The sequence below is a fragment of the Eulemur rufifrons genome, chromosome 15 (genome assembly GCF_041146395.1).
Source record: "Eulemur rufifrons isolate Redbay chromosome 15, OSU_ERuf_1, whole genome shotgun sequence".
Taxonomy (NCBI): Eukaryota; Metazoa; Chordata; class Mammalia; order Primates; family Lemuridae; genus Eulemur; species Eulemur rufifrons.
The window spans coordinates 78,856,807-78,879,839 of record NC_090997.1 but is presented as its reverse complement, the minus strand read 5'-3'; the positions used below and the strand labels follow the sequence as shown (position 1 = coordinate 78,879,839).

At 34.9% G+C, this 23,033-nt stretch overlaps 1 protein-coding gene across 2 annotated transcripts in view; it reads right to left on the bottom strand.

Annotated features, from left to right (window-relative positions):
• The window catches only part of LAMA2 (laminin subunit alpha 2), a 568,286-nt gene that overhangs the window by 72,176 nt on the left and 473,077 nt on the right, over nucleotides 1-23,033 (bottom strand). For both annotated transcript variants that reach the window (XM_069489233.1, XM_069489235.1), the window contains exons 42-45: nucleotides 10,346-10,462; nucleotides 7,612-7,794; nucleotides 5,653-5,658; nucleotides 2,816-2,970 (exon numbers count right to left, since the gene is read on the bottom strand). In XM_069489233.1, coding sequence (XP_069345334.1) covers nucleotides 2,816-2,970; nucleotides 5,653-5,658; nucleotides 7,612-7,794; nucleotides 10,346-10,462 — 461 coding nt within the window. The remainder of the gene's footprint in view (nucleotides 1-2,815; nucleotides 2,971-5,652; nucleotides 5,659-7,611; nucleotides 7,795-10,345; nucleotides 10,463-23,033) is intronic.

Genomic DNA, 23,033 nt, shown 5'->3' with positions numbered 1-23,033 from the left:
TCATTGCATTTTTTATCCAGTAAGTGGGTCATTCATCTAAAAGAGTATCAGCCACTCAATTTCAGAATCAACAAACCGAAAGAAAGCTACTTTAAAATAAATGTCTTTAATTTCTTGGTCTTATTAAGTAAGTGTTAAGATCACATCCAAATATCCATGCCAGGTTACAAATATACTTACAAATCAGAATGTTAACTTCAGTTAGTGCAAAACTCACTTGAAAAAAAATTTTGGCGGTTGGCGTATTTCTAACATCTTGCAAAAAATAAGGCATTTTCTTGCGACTTCCATTTCCAAAAGTAAGTGGAAATTTTCTTGAAAGGCATGAACAATGGTTACTTTTTCTATTATTACTTTTATACCTTTCTTTCATTTTGTACTTTGAGACAGGTTTTACACGCTTATATGTCAGAATTTTATCTTTTTGAATGGAAGGGAAAAGCACTCACAACTGAAAATTATATGGATATATTTTTAGATATCTTTATGATGAAAAATTATAAAAATGTCCAGATTTCCCCACTTGATGACCAAGGCAGAAAGTATGGCTAAATGTGAGATTCACAAAGAATATTTACTATTATTGCTCCTACCAAGTTAACATTGCAAAATATAGGAATGACATATTACTCTCTTCCTTTCACTTCCTATTGCTACAGTTATAGTTGGGTCCTTCATTTTAGTTTCTCTCATCTACTCCACAAATTATTTCCAGATTTATTTATTTATTTATTTTTATTTTTATTTTTATTTTTTGAGACAGAGTCTCGCTTTGTTGCCGGGGCTAGAGTGAGTGCCGTGGCGTCAGCCTAGCTCACAGCAACCTCAAACTCCTGGGCTTAAGCGATTCTCCTGCCTCAGCCTCCCGAGTAGCTGGGACTACAGGCATGCGCCACCATGCCCAGCTAATTTTTTCTATATATATTTTTAGCTGGCCAGATAATTTCTTTCTATTTTTAGTAGAGACGGGGTCTCACTCTTGCTCAGGCTGGTCTCAAACTCCTGACCTCGAGCGATCCACCGGCCTCGGCCTCCCAGAGTTCTAGGATTACAGGCATGAGCCACTGCGCCCGGCCCAGATTTATTTTTTTTAAAAAGCACAGTTCTGATTATACTATGTTTCATTCTCAAAAACTTTCAGCTTATCCTCACCAGTGAGGTTTATCCCAGCTACAACTGTTGTTAAATGAAACTGCTTAAGTTAGTATTTAAGGCCTGACAAGATCTGTCTTCCACTGACCTTTCAAGTTTAATGCTTTACCAATTACTTGTGGCAATCCAGACTTCTCTTTCATAAACTGGCACTGAAACTTCTTTCTTTCTCTGCCTTGGCTCCATCCATTCCCCCTTCTCAGAATGCCCCCCATTATCTAGCGCTAAGTGACTTCTAAGTCTGGCTCAAATCCTTTCCTTCAGGAAATCTTGTGGTCATACTAGAAGTGACTGCTCCTTCTAGAACTTTTAAAGCACTTCCCCATGGCTCATGTAAGGTGGCATAATATTCTGCATTATCTTAGAGTTGTTTGTGAACACGTCTTATTTTTCCTACTACATTATAAACTTTGTGAGTGGAAGAACTACATCATTCATCTTTATGTACCTCACAGAATGTAGCACTGAACATAGAAGATGCTTTTTCTACATTGGTTAAATCTTAGAGAAAACTCGAAACCTTGGAGTAACATCTGGTTGTTTTAATCCTGTGTTTTACATATATAACGATCACCTATTAACCTTACTACATGGTTTTCATATTGTAGCTGGATATAGGTTCTTCTCAGACCCTTTCACTGCTTCTTTTACTCTGATCTTATGTAACATCATCTCCACTGATCTTTTCGTTGTTTTCTAAGTTTTTCTTCAGTCAATCATGGATTCCTTTTCAAGGTTTACCTTGAACTTTTTGTCTTGGCCTTGTTTAGAGGTGGTAGATGTGCATAAGAAGGAAAAAGCATATACTGTCACACGAACATCATATTCTCAGCTACTACTAAAAAATATAAATTGATGGATTAAGAAAAAGCTTTTCTGATCATCCTAGCTCTAAAGTTGTTCAAAAAAACGGAATTTTTGAGATGGAAGACTTACGTATCTAAAAGGGTTTGCATTTAACCCTGACAACACGAAAATTATCTTTTTTTTTTTTTTTTTCCTCAGCTAAAGTTTCACACTGGCACTTAACAGTTCTGTCCAGGTTCATTAACACGCCACCCTTCTAGAAAGTTCTGCTTCTATCCTAGTTAACTTCTAATTGGGTAAATAAGCAAAAATTTGAGATAAGTAAGGTATTTCCTATTTTTATTCCAAAGTAAAAAAGTGTAGAAATTGTAACCAATGTCATTTTTATTGTTGCTTGTACTCAGACAAGAGAATATATATAAAATAATGGTTTCTCTTTGCTATTACTCTGTGTAACCTTGTTTGTTTATTCCTGCCACAACCCCACTAAGTTGGTCTTTTTCATTTTTATCAAGAGCAAGGCACTCTTATCCATGCCTTTTTAGAATATAATATTAGGTTTTCATTCTTGCTATTTATCTTACTCTATTCAAACAACTATATATCAGAATTCCTAATTCTAAAACAATTAGTGGTGATTATTGTTCTCATGAAATGTCTTTTGAAATTTATGAAAAAAAAATCTAATCTCCCCCCTCCATCCTACCCCAAATAGCTCAAGTTAAAGGGAAACAACCAGAGATCGTTCAACAAGTAACACTGGGGAAAGATGTTTGCTCTGGGAATAATCCAACAAATACAGTCAGGCCCCAACAACTGTGATTAGTGAATAATTCTGAAAACAAAAAAAGCTTACAGAATTGGCTTGTTTCCGGGCTTGGTTTATCAATTCCTTTATCTCAGAGATGTTTTTCTTCAGGTTATCCTCAAGTTCCTTGATGGGTTTGAGTTTATCTATCAGCCGGTCAGCTTCTTGTTCTAGATTTTTTACAGTGGCATCTGCATCTGCAACTGCATAGAACAAAATTACCACGCACACATATGTGCATGCACACGCACGCTCACACATACAGAGAATGGGAATAGCAGTATGCGAAACTCAACAATTTCATCTTATCCATGTGACAAAGGCAGGCCACGATTGCTGAAGCAAAGTGTGTGATGGCAAATGAGAGTATTTTAGTTGAGACTCAAGCAGGCCAGAGGAGACGTTAGAGAGAGACAGCCACCATATTGGCTTTGTGATTAAGGTGAAAATAAGCTTTGAAGATAGAGAATATGATGAACTTAATTCAATGCTTAATTTCTAGCTTTAGCCAAAAAGTTAACCTTTACATAATAGAACTTTAGTCATTAGAAGCAAGGAAATGAAAGCATCTTTAAAATGTCACTTAGTCTGTCCAAGCCAGAACTGTATTTAAATCAGGGTTCTTAACACACAATTAGTTTTCTTTCTTTTTCTCACTGTCTTTCTTTACACATTTAAAAAGAGAAGCTATCAAATGTCTTTTGAAGAACATTTTGATGTTGAAAAACCCTTAGATTTAAGGCCTATGTTATACTTTAATTAAATCTTTCATGCTGCAGTTCAATTTCATTTTGAAGAATAGTTGATTATCCTGTGTTATATATTAGGTTGACCCATATTAAACTGCCATTTTTGTAAGCTAAAAAAAAATAAAAGATTGAATATTGGCAATTTCAAAAGTTTCAACCCTAAAACATTGAAGGTTATCACTGATCCATAGACTTTCAGTATGTGCTTTTCAAAGGAGGGCAGATGACACATGGAAAACCAATTATTCTATCTCTGGGATGCTGGCAATCTTATCCAAACTATGCCATTTATTATCTGATTGAGTGTGTATTGTTCAGCTTTCTGTCATTGTGACCCTGATGAAAAAGTTAAACTGCCTAAGGTCCAAGGCTACATGCTCTGTTAGACTGTGAATGATCTGCTCTCTGGCTGACACATGACCACTGAGAACTAATCATCAGGAATGAATCAAATGTGCTCAAATGAAAATAAATTATTATATTTAAATTAGGTTTTAAAGTAGGTATTTTGAATTCATGCTCATAAATATGAATTATATTGTTAGTGGTTTTTAAGAAGAATATAGGTCTACTATTAACGTAAACTAGTAGAGTTGATAGATCAAAACTGAGTACAGTATTTTCTTTCTCAAATGCAAGTTCTCTGGGTCAAAGCCCTCACTGTATAATTGTATAGATAACATAAACACAGTTACCCCTTTGCTTTGTACACTTTTAATGAACCATTTGATAATTTTTTCCTTTCTTTAATTCTCTAATGCAATTCTACAAATTACTCTAGAATCGAGGAAATATGATTTAGATTTAGATTCATGAGGAAGAGAAAAAGTAGTTAAACAAAGACTACTTAGGCTTAGGCAGATAACAGATCCTTTTCGTCTAAAGCTCCCGGAAGTTTTTATCAAATGCTTCAAAATAGAACATGGAGGTTCACCTCCTCCCCCTTTTTTCCCTCCAGTCTTCTGGAGCAGTCTAAGCCATATGGATATTATCTTCTTGAAGGTCTGAAAAATAAATCATCTGTGATATTATCATGCTTTCTTGTAGTTTTTGAAAACTTTTTTTACTTTCTTCCATAATTATTTGACTGTGTAGATTTTTAAATCACTCCTGATGATAGATTTTGTTTAGTTGATGTTTTTCTAGAAAATTATCTATATCATTTAGGCTTTAAAATCTATTAGCATAGAGTTTTGCCAATTAATTTCTTATGTGTTAAATTTCCTCCCATATCTAATTATATCTCCTTTAGAACTTTGCCTATTTGTGCTCTATTTTTCATGATTAAACCTACCAATTTTTCAATTTTTAATCTTTAATTCCCAAGGATTCACCTCTTGAATTTATCAGGTCTATTATTTACTGTTTTCTAATTCCTAATTTTTTTTTCATTTTTTTCTTCTTTTTCTTCCTTTAAGTTAATTTTACTTCTTCTAACTCACCAAATTGGTTGTCTAAAATTTATTTCACTGCTTGTCTAGTTATATACTTGCTCTCATTTTTCACTGAGGACAGCCTTGGTCACACTTTTCAGATTTTGATATGTTGAATTTCATTATTATTTTTCTAGCTATTTTGCAGTTTTATTTTTGACTTTCAGTGTAACTTATGAGATGTTTAAAAGAGAATATTTTTACATCCTAGTAGCTACATATTTGTTAAGATCTAATTTTATAATGTGCTTTTCTAAATATAATTCTCTAGAAGTTGAGAATAATTACTTATAAGGAGGGGAAAAAGTGGGTGTCTAAGGAAAAACAACAAGCACATAGACCTTATTTATATTAATCCTACTGCAAAGAAGTCATTTCAGTGGCAGTGGCTGAATTTGTGTTACCAGAAACATTGTAATTTAGTTCAGTCTGTGAAGGAATTTAGTTTTCCACTTTTATGTGGATATCATACAGATTTTACACTAATTTTTCATTGCACTATTAAAAACACTTTCTATCCAATACATCCATATTCTATCTGCTTATATAGGAAGATTCCTTTTATGTACCTAGCGTTAATGCTGTGACAGCAGAAAGAATAGCTATGTAATGTTTAAAGCAGTGCTAAAACATGGTAACATGCAAAGCTGAAGCTTTTAAGCATACGAGTTACTAAAAAATATGCAAGTAAACATATACATACTGATTTCTGCAGGTAATTTCATATGGAAGTAAAACAAATTAGAAACAATTAGAAAAATCATGAGGAAATATTTTCTAGAGATATTTTAAAATAGTGACTATAAAAATGGTACTTTTCACAACAGGTACTAATTACAAATACACCCCATTTTAAGTCAGACAAAGGTAATCAAATAAAAGTACATAAAAATATGTTATTTAGCAGCCATTGTTCATATTAAAAGAGACTTTATTATAATCTTCTAATAAGACAGAAAATGGACCCAATTTAATTAATATTTATAGGTAACTATTTCTCTTAATAGAGGATAGTATAAAAAACAGAGATAATATGTAATGTTATTTTAGTTGAGATCTAAAATAGAATTAAATGATATCTTAAATTTTAAAATAAGGAAAATAGTAACATTTACTTAAAATTTTTTCATTCATTTTTCACGGAAAATATTGTGATTTGGCATACATCAGAGCATCAGAGGAAATTGTTCTTATGAAATATTTGAATTATGAGGGAAGCTATCTCTGGGCTTACATTAAAAAAAGTTAAATAAGATCTGAGTGCTATAGTGACTAAAAAAAAAGTAAAGAAAATTAAAAACATTGTATCCCCCCTTTTTCTTCCTTGAAGAAATGGCAAGGAATGAATCCTTTTTCTTCCTAGCTCTAAAGTACGTGTTATATGTATTTGCATTCCCCTTTGTTCAGAAAGAAATCATACTAACAATGTCTATGAGATCATAGCATCGTTAGCATTTGGTTTGAGACTTGAATGCTGAAATCAGGCTTCCCTCCTCAGTCAAATGGCATCTGAATTGTGTAGCATTTAATGTCAATATCAGTGTTTTTGTTTTTACACTCTACTGATATTTTGACACTCACTGAAAATGTTGGTATATAAAGAAGGCTAGTCTCTTGGAAAATGAAAAGTACAAAAACTCAAGCATCTCCTTTGGTGAAACCATGTGCCAAGATAACTTCTTATCACTTGATAGAAAAAAATATGTAAAAGAATCCTAATGTTTATTGTCTATATTTAATTAATTATATAAATTATTATTATTATTTTTGAGACAGAGTCTCACTCTGTTGCCTGGGCTAGAGTGTCATGGCATCAGCCTAGCTCACAGCAACCTCAAACTACTGGGCTCAAGTGATCCTCCTGCCTCAGCCTCCCGAGTATCTGGGACTACAGGCATGCACCACCATGCCTGGCTAATTTTTCCTATATATATTTTTAGTTGTCCAGATAATTTCTTTATATTTTTAGTAGAGACGGGGTCTCGGTCTTGCTCAGGCTGGTCTCGAACTCCTGAGCTCAAACAATCTGCCCGCCTCGGCCTCCCACTATAAATTGTTATTATAGTAAGTTCTCCCAGATTTTCTCAGTAGATCCTTATTCAGTCAATAGAATTTGATGTGAAGAAATGGTCTTCTTTATAAACTAAATGCTTTATTTTTATTTTCTGGAAATGTTCCATAACTGGAATCTAAATAACAAAATAGCAAGGTATTCAAATTATGATGCATTTCAAGTCCATCCTATTTTCATACCCTGTTCTAACAGGCCTGCTAATGAGTGTGCTCCTTAACCTCTATGTTCCATGAAACTTGGCCAATTCTGAAAATATAATTTCTCACGCACAACTGTATTTTTAATTACACTAACGGATTAAAAAGTATTGGGCATTGCTATACTAAATATCATGCAGACTTTAAGAATTCCTCATCTCCCTTTGACTAGACAAAATTCAGATGAAAAAAGCACTGGAACAGAGCTGGGAGACCTGGATGCTAGTCCTGGAACTACAGGACCCCCAATTCCTGAGCCCAGTCCAGGAAATGCGGAGGGCAGACTACACTACTGTGAGGGTCTTTTCCAGCTCTAACATTTATGAGTCTAGGATCCTTTTATAGTGTGAGGAAATAAATGACATCATTACAGCGAAAAAGGAGATCTTACTGTTCTTGGAAGGATCTTTCACCACAGCATTCGTTTTGGCTACGCTGTCTGCTAGTTGATTGTAATTTTTCTTCAGGCCATCAAGGTTCTGGTAGAGCACTTTAATCTGTGCCAGGACATCTTTAGCTGTGTCGTTGGCTTGTCTGGCTTTGTCCTTAGCAGCTTGCAGTTTAGCAACTGTGTCTGTCAGCAGATGAGGGTGTGAGAAACAAAACAATGGGTCTGGAGTTAGTGGCTTAATCCATGCTTACCCAAGTGGGGCTGCGGTTGGCTGACCTTAGGGACACATTTACAGAGGGAAAAGGCTGAACTTTGTCTCATTCAGGTGTTGCAAATGAAGCAAAATTTTTAGCTAAATTAAATTTTCCCAGGGACTTTTGCTGTGAATACCTGATTAGCTCCTAAAGTAGCAAAGTGATTATTTGAAATGTTCATTGTGTAAGGGCATATTGTGATTTGCTGCTGAACATATTAAAGAGAGAAATTTATTCACGTGTGCATCATCAAAACTAGGCCTAAGATTTAATCTGCATTTCTGCAGGGGTGGGGGAAATGAATGCATTGACATTTTCAGATAGACTTTTTCAAATATGTTAGACAATGTGTTTGTGTATTTATATTTATTTACAGCACTGGAAATTTTCAATGTACTTACTACTCAAGAGGTAATGAAAATCTAAAAAGTTACTCACGTTTTTTTAATGTTAGAAAAGTAAAGAACATTTAAAGTTTAAACTACCTGTGTTGGATAAATGTGTGCACTTGTCTCTTAATCATAATTCGTGTATAGAACATATATTGTACATATAGATGCCTACTACTGTGTGCAGGTTAGTGGTTAAGACCACAGGCTCTGAAGTCAAACTGCGGGGTTCCAATCTCATATATGCCACTTTTAACAATGGCCTTCAGTACCCTGAGTCTCAGTGTCTCACCCATAAGATGGGGATAATAACGCTACCTGCTTTGTAGGATTACTATGAGGATTGTATACACTTAACATAAGCATAATAAGTAAGCACTCTATAAGTGCTTGTAATCTTTGTTATTAAAAATATAAAAATAGCAAAAACAATATCCCTAAAACAATACATGCTTTCAGGAACTAGCACCAGGCAATAATTTCAAGCAGTTTTAATAGGTAGGAAGATATTACAGATATGGCTTGACCACTTACATTTTTGAAAGTTGAAATAGCTAAGGAACTAAGGAATTGAACTTTGTGAAGGAAGAGAGAAGGGCAATTGGTCTTATGTATTACTGTAGGTACTATAATAAACTGTGACTTTGGGGCAGTATATCAGCATTTTAGAGAATAACGTCTATATGAGCTTATTCTTTCCCAATAATACAAGATTTCTTGGGCTAAAACACAGAAGAAAGTGCAGTCAGTCTTCCATATCCCTGGGTTCAGCATCTATCTGTGGATTCAACCACCCTCAGGTATTTGAATACTTTTGGAGAAAAAAGCATGGTTGAATTTCTACTGAACATGTAAAGACTTTTTTTCTTGTCATTATTCCCTAAATAATGTAGTACAACAACTATTTAAATAACATTTACATTATATTAGGTATTAGGAAAGATTGAAAGTATATGGGAGGATGGATATAGGTTATATGTAAATACTATGCCATTTTATATCAAGTACATGAGCATCCAAGCTTCTGTACAAAGGAAATAATCAACCAAGCAAATAGACAATCTATAGAATGGGAGAAAATATTTTGCAAATTATACATCCAATAAATAGCTAATAACTAGAATCAACAAAGAACTTAAACAAATCAGCAAGAAAAGAACAAACAACCCCATTAACAAGTAGACAAAAGACACGAACAGAAGTTTTTCAAAATAAGATAGACAAACGGCCAACAAACATATAAATAAATGCTACACATCACTAATCATCAGGGAAATGCAAATTAAAACCACAATGAGATATCCTTCTCAGAATGGCTATTATTAAAAAGTCAGAAAACAATAGGTGCCGGCGTGGATGCAGAGAGAAAGGAATGCTTATACACTGTTGGTAGGACTGCAAATTAGTACAATGTCTGTGGAAAACGGTATGTAAATTTCTCAAAGAAATAAATATAGAACTACCATTAGACCCAGCAATCCCACTATTGGGTATTTACCCAACGGAAAAAAGTCATTTTATCAAAAAGACAACTGAACTCAAATGTTTATCACAGTACAATTCACAATTGCAAATAATCAACCTAAGTTGATTCAACCTAAGTGCCCATGAATTCATGAATGGACTAACAAAATGTGGTGTGTATATATACCATGGAGTGTTACTCAGGCATAAAAATAAATGAATTAATGACTTTGCAGCAATTTGGATGAAACTGGAAACCATTATCCTAAGTGAAGAATCTTAGGAATAGAAAAACAAACACCATGTGTATTCTCTAATAATTTGGAACTAATTGATGGGTACACATGGGCACAGAGAGAAGTAAAAGTCATTGGAAATCAAGAAGGGGGTAGGGGGAAGGAGGGTAGGAGGAAAAACCTACCTAACAGGTACAAAGGACACTATTCGGGTGATGGGTACACTAATATCCCTGACTTAAGCATTATAACATCTATCCATGTAAGAAAAACATTTATACCCCCTTAATATTTTGTATTTAAAAAAGAAAGAAAGAAAAAGTTGCAAAAGTTAACAACAATCTTCAAAACTTCAGGTCAACTCACAGTTTGCCGTGCCCTGAACGCTTACCATTTGGAATAGCTGATAACTTCCCCAAAGTGTCATTCAAAGCTCTCAGGAGATCCTCATTTCTAACATCAGCATTTTCTAACCTGGTTTTTAAGCCATTTAGATGGTCGTCATTTTCTGTGAATAGAAAACAAAAAAAGGATAAAACAATTTTAATAATCTATGAGCTTACACCTGGCAGTGCAATTTCAGGTTATTTTAATATAAAATTAAGAAAAAGCAAGAAAATTTATTTAATGTATTTAATTTATTGGCATCTATCCATAAGTATATTTTTAATTATAATATAAACTATGTGTTTTTATGACCATTAGACACTTGAAAATGGTCAAAAATGATATTTTCTTCTTGGTATCTGATCTTTATCTGACTTAATTTGATGGCTTTCTATAGACAAGAACCCTCCAAAGAACCAGTCTTTTTACATTTGTAATGATGTCCTCTTGACATCATTTCAATAATTTCACTTACGTAAAAAATGTCATTACCAAAAAGGATTGTGGGATTAGCTTTTCCAAATCTCAGATATGATTATTAAGCAGAATCTCCCAACTTCAGTAAATACCACTTATTAATATTTATTTAAACAGAAACAAAAATCGAAGGAATGGAAAAGCAATTGTTAGCACATGTCTGATAAAACTGTCATTTTTTTCATAGAGAAAATAGTATTTGTGCAAATTGCATCACATAGACTTTACAAAGGTTTTTTCCTTGTTACTTTGGTATGCTTTCTTTAATATTCAAAAATACCATTTGCTATAGATAATTTAATATGACAGGTTTAAATCTTCTAGCTTCTTTCCACTAGTTTTTAACATTCTCTAAACTTTAGGTTAGTTTATATTGTTATTGTAACTAAGCAGTTTATAGTTCCAGTATAACACTATAAAGAGTAAAAGTCATTAAGGGGAAAGAAAATAAAGATCCAATCTGTTGAAATAAGAACGTAAGTTTAGAAATCTTACTTAGGTATGCATCACGTTGCAAACGTAACCTTAAGATCGAAATGGAGTTCATCTATCTTCTTTTTCTTACATCACTTAGTGAATAGTGGAATTGAAAAAATAAAATATATAAAATCCTATGTGTCCCACATATTATTGCCTTCTCTTGACTGGATAAAGCAGATCATTTCTTGAATATATTTTTAATAGTTTATTTTGCCAAAATATTTGTTCCTTTGAGAGATCATGCTAATTGTTTAAATTAGCCTTACAGAAATACAAAATGTAAATAAAAGTAACGAGGGGCATTGAGAAAGTACCCAGAAAGAGAGGATGCTCTAGTCCCTCCTGGACAGGACTTGCCAATTTTTAGTAATAGTAATGGGTGACAATGATTGAGTGCGTGCCCTATGTGCCACATTTAGTGTTTGTCAGTTTCAGTGGATTGTTTTACTTAATGTAAACAATAACACTTATGATTTGTATACTATTACCATCTCCAATTTACAAATCTCTAAGTTGAGATTTAGAGAATTAAGTAAATTTCCTAAGGCCGCATGGTTACTAAATGGCAGAGTTGGGATTCAAATAACACACAGTCTCATTGCAGAAGTTATGCTGACTACTGCATTTTACTAAGGACTGGTAGTCAAAACCAGGGATTAGTAGAGTATATTAAGTAGCAGTGCTACACTTATTCCCACCCATACCCTCCACCTTTTTCCTTCTCTTCCTCCTTCCCTTTGTCTCCCTCTCATTTTCTTTATTGTTGTCTTAAAAAAATTGGTCACAGTTACAGAAATTAGAGGAGCCTCACCTAAGCAACATATATAATCAAACTAGAATCATTCAGAGAAGATTAGAAATGTCTATGCAAAAATGACAGGCAAATGTGCAAAGTGTTCCATATATTTAAGGATAATGGTCAAAATACATAGTTCACAATAAAATAAATAGAAATAACCAATTGTAAAATTAAAATAAAGATCTCCATGTTATCATAGTTAAAGAACTACAAAGCAAAGGAGCAGTGAGATATCATTTGTCATCTGTCAGATTGGGGAAAGTTAAATGTCTTATAATACCAAGTGCTCACAAGTGTGCTGGTAGAAGTGCAAATTTAAGCCCTTTTTTGAAGAGCAATTTAATAAATTTATTAGAATTTTAAATGGACTTGTATTTGGCCCAGTAATTCTACTGCTAGAAATTTACCAGATCTTTATTTGTAATAGAAAAAAACAGGATATAAAAATACCCAACATTAAAGAACTGTTTATATCAATATAGCATGTCCACACAATGGCATATATACAATCTTTAAAAAAATTAGATAAGTAGGTGTGGATAGGAAAAGATCCTTAAAACTTTTCCATGAAAATAAGCAAGGTGCACCATATGTAATGCTGACAGATATACAAAAACTAGGCAGGGCAGGAGCTTGGTGGGAGCTCGTGGGGGAGAAGAAAATACCGGAAAGCCTTTACAGTAATTATGGTGGGTAGGAACTAGAAGTGAATGGGGCAGTTGATGGTGGCATGAGGGACGATGTACTAAAACCTCTCATTTTATACCTGGCTGTGCTGGTTAAATTGTTTTCTCTGTGTATGTATTTATGTTCTTTTATTTAAAAAAAATAAGTACCCTGAACTGGGGAAGAGTATTATTTGCCATCTTGTTACTTGCCAACACAAGGTCTGTTACTTGAATCACTTCCCTGTACCCAGACAGGGCAGATCAGGAGAGAAGGTACCCCCCACAATAGAGCCAGAACAGTTTTGATTTGATTGGGTGCCCACCCCTTTGAGAGGTAGCATCTGGCTCCACAGGGGAGTTGTGCAGGACACTGGCAGCTGGAGACCCCTTGCCTTTGTTGGCCTGCATTTGGGAAGAATAGCAAAGAGAAAGGCAGATAGATGGAGGATTCTGAACTATCAGTGTTCTGGATGTGAAGAAGAGTACTGAACATATTAATTAATGATCCACTCTGTTTCATATAAAGGGTTTTATAGGCAGACTGATTAAACCACCATTATACTGCAGATTCTACTCTTATAAGCACATAACATTGTTTAAAGTGTCTGCTTCCAAGTTTCAAGCCAAAGATCTGACATCACTGAAAAACAAAGCATAAAATATTCCAGCAAAGCAACATCAATATGTCCATTTCAGGAACTAATATATTATTATTTTCAATTCTAGTTCCTCAAAATATACTTGCCAAGTAATTGAATTTTCTCCTCTGTCAATCACAATTCATCTTTCTTTTAATACTTCTGTTATTTTTACTGTTTTCACTAAAATAAAATCTTTGGATAGGTTACCAAAAGTATACTTTCTGAAATAAAGGCAATTTGATTATGACTGTGATATCTATACAAATTCCTTGAGAATAATTAAAGGGCTGCTCTTTTGATATTAACTTGAAAGTCTTCATCAATTAAGGAAATGGAACTGTAGAAATTTCATTTCTTAGCTTCTTGACTGGATTTGATTTTTTAAATAATGAAGCATTCAAATGTTCTGGCAAGCTAAATATTCATGTACATTGAGAAAATCATTAATTTAAAGGGCATTCCTGGGCTTATATTATTTTCTACATTCTGATAGCAAATACTGGTTGAACAATCAGGCCAATTATTCAGAAAAAAGACTGACCTGAAGAATATTTTTACTGCTGCCCCTGAAGTTCTAAAGCAGTAATTTCAATTCTCAATGCTTTCTGTACAAGAAAGTTAAAATGTGTATATTCTGGCTCTATCCTGATTGTTATGTTTCAGCTACTTGCCTCTGATCCTTCTTAATTTACCCTTTCCTACACTGATCATTATTTTCCTAAAGTAGTTTCTGGAATTTCTCGAGCCAAATCTAAACATTTTGTAACTTTGGCAATAGAATTAAGTGAGTGGAAACTGCGTTCAGAGAAGAATTGCAGATTTTAAAATGGAAAACTTACAAAACAATAGCAAGGAAAACAGAAAAATAAGCATTCCAAGGCTGGTTTTAAATAAAAGGCATAGTGTATCCATAACTAAAATGTAGGTCCTGTTTGAATTACAACGTGGCTGAAGAAACAGTACTATTGATAATTGAAAGAAAATCCAACCTAATTCTTTACTTGTAAGTTTTGGAGAGCAAGAAGATCCAATTTATAATCTATAGCTACATTTTGTAGATTCTCTCTCCTTAACCCTTCTGCTCTCATACCCAATAGCTGTAGCCTAGTTATTCTATCTTCTCTCTAAACATCACATCCACCAAAACTCAAAGTCTACACACACATACTTCTTTAGCTCCAGCTATCCCTTTCTCATCTTCTCCTCATACAGTAGAAGACTAATGTCCAGGAATGAGTTTGAGAAAGATGGGGCTCATAAAGTGAGAGAGGGGAAGCAACAGAGCAGCAAGGGTCGACTGCAAAAACGCTGACAAATATTTCCCTTGTCACATGCCCACTGAAACTGTACAAGATAGACATATCGAGAATGAAAATCACTAGGCAGAGTTGCATGTCACTTCTACTAATAACAAGCAGTTATTGATGTTTACCATGTACCTGGCACGGTGCTAAAAATTAATCTAAATTAGGGTTTAAGTTATATTAGAACTTCCATCTAACATTGAACTATGCTATGAAAAATCTCAAAATATAGCTCTCACATATTATTTCTTTGATCATTAATAATGCCTTCTTTTGTAAAATTCTAGTCATTAAAAAGTAGTGTGGTGAAGTGAAATCATTATAGGACTCCAAGTTGGAAGATGTGGGTTCAATTGTCATTTCCGTCCATTTTTTACATGTGTAAAATGAAAATAACATCATCCTTCATATGACTGATATAAGAACTTAATTGGAAGATGTATAAGACAGTACTGGATTTGTCATAGTCAGTAGAAGGTAATGCATTCACATTGGTTTGATAATTGTGCTGGTTTGTTTCACCAGTTTTAAATAATGTTATTTATGACTTTATTTCTTCTTCATTTACACTACTTGGTTCAGAACCCAAGTTTATTTCCTTTTCCTATTTCCTAAGGATATGTATTATATATATCCCTCACTTTCCAACTAAATATCAGAATGATTTTATAAATTTTAATGAAAATGTTTGATTTGACTATTCAATTCCATCCAGTTAAATTCCTCAGATATAATTTTTGTTTTTATTAATATGAACAGGGCACAAATAAATGCCCTGAGTGAATTTCCCATCCACAAGGGTGAAGTTAATAGAACTGCTATTACTTTCAAAGGGATCTAGTTAAATAGAGTCTACTGCTAAATTGCCACCTATTAATACATAACATTTGCAAAGGACTTTCTCACTTTCATGACGTTCATCTTATGAACTACTACTTGTTCAGACTCATTATCATTTCTCATTTGTCCCTTTTCCAAAAAATGAAAGAATATCCTCTCTTTACAATTTCCTTGCAGAAAAAATTTAGTCCATATAACTACTATTTTCTACAAATGTGCTTCATCTTTCATTCTAGAGGCTCCTTCTGAATTACAGAGTAGGTTAATCTCTGCAGTGTTTCTATCTGTGGTTCTGAAGCAGAAAGTTTAAAATAGACCTGGCATCTGGATGGGGTCCTGTGGAAACCTTGATTTTGACCTTCCAGGTAATGAGTGATTTCTGCTATTCTTAAGTATTCACTCACTCATTCATTTATCAAGCATTTTTTAGGGCCACCTTCTGGACGATGGCAGAAGCTCAGTGTTTTTGTCCAGCAGTGGATAAAAGCATCAGCTTTGGAGCCAGATGACCTTGTGCTAAGCTGTCAACTCCACTATACACCTGTTGTGGGACTTGGAACAGTCATCTAACCTCTCTGAATCTCATTTTTATCATCTGTGAAGTGGAAATAATGATGCCTATCACATGGAGAAGTTGTGAGGAAAAAATATTATATCATATATAATTATTTAGGGTCCCAGCTTGCTATTGGGGGCAAGATTTAGGGGATCTTCTCCGTGTAAAAATCTAGATTTGTCTCCTCAGTTGCCTCAGTGACTGGTCTTAAGCAATTGACACATCAGACACAATGGACCTTTCTGACTCTGAGAGTGTTGTGTTTCTATTTATTTTTTAATTTTAAGCAATTTTTGCAAAACAATGAACAAAGTTTCAAAATGAAATTAATACCAAAAGACTTTGAATAAAAGTGGTAGCTTGCTGTCTCAGCCCCATCAAAGCCTGCCTCTCCCTAAAGGTATTCACTCTAAACCCTTATAGCTGTTCCCTGCTGGAATGTATCTTCCTTACATAACTAAAATATGTTTATAATGTTATTTATTGATGCTTTGATTTAATAAATTATCTCTTGATGTCATTATAATTGGTGAGGATTTAGTTTTTTTATATGCCTACTCCCTTAACCCCTCCTTTCAATATAGTTGACTGTTTACTTAAATCAAGGTAAACATTCTATTAATACATTGCCCTGGTTCACGGTTTACATCATTATTGCATATTGTCCACTCTATTTTCTTTGATATTTCTTTTAAAATTTTTCCTCTAAGGGTGTTTTAACAATTATCAATGGTTTAAAACTCCAAATTGAAATGTGGGCTGGGAAAGCCAACACAAAATCCCCAAGATTCTGATCATCCTCTAAAGTGTTAACACAATCTGCATATGTTAATCTTACTTTTAGTCAATTAATTAATCCATCTGATCTACCTAATCTTAGTCTACTTTCTGGTTTTTCTGAACAAAAGATTTCCCTTAAATCTAAAGTATTGATTTTTGTTTCTCGTGAAACCTTGATCTGATGAAATTATTAATAGCTAAGAAAATGGGACCTACATATGCGTCAGTATTCGTATATTTCCAGGTTATTTACAAAGCACTCATAGATGAATGTAGAAAGTACTTATTCAGTAGGTGGAGAAATACAGGAGAATTAGAAAATATGGCACCAGTTGCTGGGGAATTTATAACTTAGTGAAGACAGAGAGAAATAGAATTGGAAGGTTTTCCAGAGCGATTACAAAGTCATATATCAAGAAGCACAGCATAATTTACCATCAAAGGATTCAGTATATGCATTTATTTTTACAAATGCTCTGTTGAAATAATATAATGTGAAAATGTGATTAAGGTGTGGTTAATGAAAAAAACCCCATTTTAAACTGGTTCTTGCAAAGGCATTACATATTATTAGTTAATAATATAATAAAGGGGATTAATAAGAGGAGAGCCATGGGCCTTTCATATAGGAGAAACCATACGTGATGTATAGCTGGAGTAGAGGATGGCAGGGGATAAGGGTGGAGAGGGGAGTGTGTACGCATGGCGCTGGAGTCCCTGAGTAGCTCACTGGGAGGGAGGAAGTTCATGGAGGACCTCTGGCCTAAGGCGCAATCAAGTGTCCAGATTTTATACAGCAATAAACCCTCGGTCACATAGCATCTTGGTGCACATTTGAAAACTCCATCCATTCCTCAAGACTCTACTAGCAAGCATCTGCTGGAAAATTTTCATAGTAAATTTACAATGACACCACATGTAAATGATGTCCATTGGAGTTGTGCTATGGTCTACCTGTACAACCATAAGTAGCAGCCCTAGAACAAGAGTCAGTTTATGTTCTGTTGCAGGGGCAGATTTGATACTTCGAAAAAGATCATTCTGGGAGTTGTGTGTAGGCATAAGAGAAGACTAGCTCTGAGTTTGCTCATACAAACTTATTATAATGCGGAGCAGATTAGTTATGTGCAAGTAGCAGTGATTGTGGAAACAAAAAGGACAGATCTGAAAAATGAGAGGAAAAAAAGATTTGGCAGGATTTGGAGACAAACTGGATGTAGAAGGTGATACAGAGAGAGGAGTCAAAAATAACAAAGTTGTGAAGCAGAGGAAAGTATTTTGCAAAACAAAAGATAAAAAGACAGAAATAAAGATGAACAAAATAATTGATTTGCCGTTTTGTCCATTCTGGATGACTATATTATAATCTTGTGTACAATTTTTATCACTTTTATGAGAGAAGTAAAATAAAAAATGATTTAATAGTTTATTCAAATTGTTAATGTTTCACTTAAATGATTATGTTTTTTTGTATGAGAGGTGGCCAACTTTACTAAATCATATAATATATGATGACTCTATACATTTTATTGCATTAATTTTATTATATTAAATATTATATTTCCATCTTTGGATATTTTAAGAACATAAGAGGTACAGTTTCACTCAAGTCACTTTACTTTTATATCCACTTATATAATCTTTTGTCTTCTTAATATTGAGATTTCTAAAGACCCCGTCCCCTAAGTCTACCCAAATACCCAGTGGAGGATCTTGAGATCCTGAAAAAAAAAAAAAAGAAAGTGCACTTGAGCAAGGAAGAAAGGGAGGCCAAATCTACAATGGTATTCCTCTACTAGGTCTCCAGCCAATTGAATTTGATGAGGTTGCTACACCCAGTGTTTCCATTTTTTTTTTTAAATCCTTCCAATTCTTTGCATTATGTAGGCAATCACTGAGTTTAGTGACAATGATTAGGGATGACATCATTTCTTTAACCTTTTTTACTTCTAGCCTTCTTTCATGATGGTTACGCCCATGCCTCCCTTTACCTGGTAGCTGTCACACTTTTGGGATGTGTCCTATATACGATTACCTGTTTCGCACAGACATATATACTAGAGTGACCATGCATGGGAACCTCAGAGATCACTGTGTTTTATAGGGAGGCAGGTTATTGAGCAATTCCGTTCTGATCTGAAAGTGCCCGATTAGATCTTGTTTGCAATGGGCACAGTGCTTGCATACGTTCTTTCTCCTGGTGGAGGGTCACAGTAGATGCCTCAGGAAAGGAGGGAAGGGGTTCTTGTCTGGTAGCAAGTTCTTCAAAGATTTAGGATATTGGGATAGAGGGGCTATTCCTCTGCAGCCGGTAGAGTGACAAACTAAAATGACCAGACAGCAACACCCACGTTTGGTTCCTCCAGAATAAGCGGACCATGGGCCTGCAGACTTGTTTTGTTTGGGCTAAAAAGGAAATTGAATTTGAATACTTTTAAATGAGACAAGTGCTCTCTGGTTTAACACAGGTGTCACCATTCCTTATGTTATCTGCCAAGCTCTTGAAGACATGTATGTTTATCTTGCATTTAGACAAATTTACTTGTATAAAAACCCACGGAATCACAGATTCTGATTCTGGACACACAACAAAGCCCAGATGAGTTTATATTAAATAGCTGCAACCCCCATTTTTATCACACAGGTCTTTGTCTTTTGCTAAGATGATAGGAACATTCTGAAGTTTGCTTCTTGTCCTCTGCTCACACGGTGGGGTTGGATAAGACAAGCTACGTCTCACTCTTAGGGAAGATCTTCTGCCCCTCTATGTTTGCCACTATTTTGCCATTTTTCTTCCTAATTCAAATCTACCCCAGTTTTATCTTCTTGATTTTCACTGTTCAACTCCAAAGGAGGAACCAAAACTCTGCATGAATGATCAGCAGTTTCAATGGGAAAAGACTGGTTTGTTTGCCAGACCACGGTAGGCCAGGGGACTCAGGCTTAATTTCATCCATTTAGCCTCAAGTTGTTTTTGTCAACGGAGCAGACTTTGCCTTTCACACGCCTGTCTATGGAAAGGCGGATTCAGACAAAAGGTAGCATGTAAATTCAAAAGGAGTATATCTTTAATGATAAAATAATGCCTTAATCAAAATTTAACTCTTGTATCATACTTTGGTTTAATAGCACTGCAGTATTCTTGTTTATTCTCTTTTTCTAATATAAAATACTAATAAAATCTCAACAGATTAGTAATTGCAATTATATTATATCCATGATCTCATAAACTTTCTTATACACTTCTCTGGGCTGAATGACTGACTGTTCAAAAGACCACAGTATAGAAGGAAAGTGTCAACTGGTCTGATCAAAATTAGTGACTGGGCCAGGCGCGGTGGCTCACGCCTGTAATCCTAGCACTCTGGGAGGCCGAGGTGGGCGGATCGTTTGAGCTCAGGAGTTCGAGACCAGCCTGAGCAAGAGCGAGACCCCATCTTTACTAAAAATAGAAAGAAATTATATGAACAGCTAAAAAATATATATATATAGAAAAAATTAGCCGGGCATGCTGGTGCATGCCTGTAGTCCCAGCTACCTGGGAGGCTGAGACAGGAGGATCCTTTGAGCCCAGGAGTTTGAGGTTGCTGTGAGCTAGGCTGACGCCACGGCACTCACTCTAGTCTGGGCCACAGAGAGAGACTCTGTCTCAAAAAAAAAAAAAAAAAAATTAGTGACTGGAGGAATGCTTGGTACTGTTCTGTGTGTTAGACAGCACCATATGTCAAGCAATACACTGATTCATTATTCTTGGGCTTGGGAATAGACCTTTTTATTTCATGTGAACGTAAATTACCCATTTTATAGAAATGTTATCTACTTTCACTTATCTTGAGCAGAGACAAAAATTAGGGGTAAATTGAGAAGAAAATAGAATTGAAAACTTATTTTATATGAGATAAGGTATATAATTTTAAAATCTTAGTATTCTCAGACTTTTAATGTGCCATCCTCTACTTCTTCCTTGCCTTGCACACATTCCATGAGAACCTCAACTGGCTATTTTTACTGAAAAAATGTCTTGTCCCTCTGCAAAATAGTAGCAATACCTGGTGGTATCAATTCATCTTCTAACTCTTTCCATCATCAGTTTGTAGCAAGCCTTATATCCATCAACAAAATGATTTTTATCTCCACAGACATTCGATCAGTACAATGTAGACTGGCTTCAAATCTCGAACTCGCACAAGGGCAAATTTACTTTTAACAGATGTATATTCAAAAATTAAAAAGCAAAACAAATTGCTCCTGGCAAGTTCAGACTCCCTCAAGGCAAGGACAGCATAAAAATGGCAGGGAGCAGCACTAAGTCATTCATAACTAAAGCTCACGGACTGCCTGAACTGTACTGAATTGAACCAAGCAACAAATTAGAAATATGGAGGGGATACTGGCCCCACCATTTTTATTCCTTCTAACTCCAGGCACCATAGAGAGAGAAATGACTAAATCTCTATTTTAATAGCTGCTGTCAAGAGTTTTGCTCTGTAGGGCCTATTTCAGCAGTTCCTGATGGTAATATATGGCATTTCCCTGATTAACAGCCATTTTATAACCTGTGTAATTGGCCACAAATCAGAGGAATGTCATAATGTAGCAAGAAAACATTCCCATTTCCGTCATAGCCTTGGCTTGGTTTTCTGGAGGAATTATTACCTGAGTAGTTTGTGGGTTTTCATTACTTTAAATAATGTACTACCTTAACTACAAAAAAAAAAAAAAAAAAAAAAGACACTTAAACTAATGAACATTTCTGTTTCCTAACCCTTTCTACCATGCCTGTCCTTAGATTTCTTTTTCCCTTGGAAAAAATACCTAAGAACGGAATTCTTTCTTCATTTTCATAATTCCACTATTTGTGGGGAAATAGAGGCAAGAGAAGAGCTGGGCATAGGATGAGTGAGGTGCTCAGCTCAGGTATGAAATTTAAAGGAGCACACAAAAACTCAGTAGTCAAGATGAAAATATTTTAATGTAATATTTGTAAAAATCAAAATTAATGCATAAAATAAGATGCACAATGAACAAAATAAAAAAATCTTAAAGGCAGGATCTGCCCCTGTACTTTTATGACCGACCTCACTCACTTCCTAGCCCTAGCTCTGGGCAAGTGTATCAGTGAGGAAGGAGTGACCACAGAGTAATGGGATCAAGTCCACTTGTACAATAGGAAAATAGCTTTTGGCTCTTTAGAGTTACTCTTCAGGTTACAATAAGAGCTACCTCCTATGCAGAATTATGTATGTGGGAAGTTTTATTTTACCTGCAATAGATAGTCCAGTCCAAAGCATTTTACTATCAAAGTGCCATTTATAATGGAGATAGAACTTACAGTTCCATATAAGCCTCTAGTGGAGACCAAAGCACACAAAATGTACATTTTTTAATTAGTTAATACTTATTTATTTTTTAGAGACAAGGTCTCACTCTGTTGCCCAGGCTAGAGTGCAGTGGTGTGATCGTAACTCACTGAAGCCTCAAACTTCTGGCTCAGGCAATCCTCCTGCTTCAGCCTCCCCAAAATCTGGGACTACAGGTGTGCACCACCACGCTCAGCTAATTTTTAAAACATTTTTTTCAGAGATGGGGTCTTGCTAGGTTGCCCAGGCTGGTCTCAAACTCCTGACCTCAAGAGACCCTCCTGCCTTTGCCTCCCAAAGTGCTGGGATTACAGGTGTGAGCCACCATGCCTGGCCCCAATACATATGATTTTTAAACCTCTGCTTTTTCTAAGAAATGTAAAGTAAGTGAAGACCAACATCATTCCTTTATTTAAAAAATAATTGTTTCTGAATTTGAGCTAGTCACTAAGATATGTACTAGAAATACCAAGTTAAAAAGATCCTGTGTCTTTTTTCAAGAAGATGGAATACCTAAAATATGTGCATCTAGTAGTATTGAGAAAAAATGTAAAAAAAATAAAAGTAAAAGAAGACAGAATATTAAGTATTCCATGGTTGTAGTGGTTTGAAAAATCCATGAGAAAGGTATACAGAGAGAGGGAGCATATAAATCAGATGTAGCATTAGGTTTCCTAGAAGGTCTGGTAGAAGATAGATAAAGAAGAGGGATGGAGCATGAGGCATTCTAAGAAGAAGGAGTAACACTGAAAAAATTAATCTTAACATAGTAGCATGTTTTGGAGGG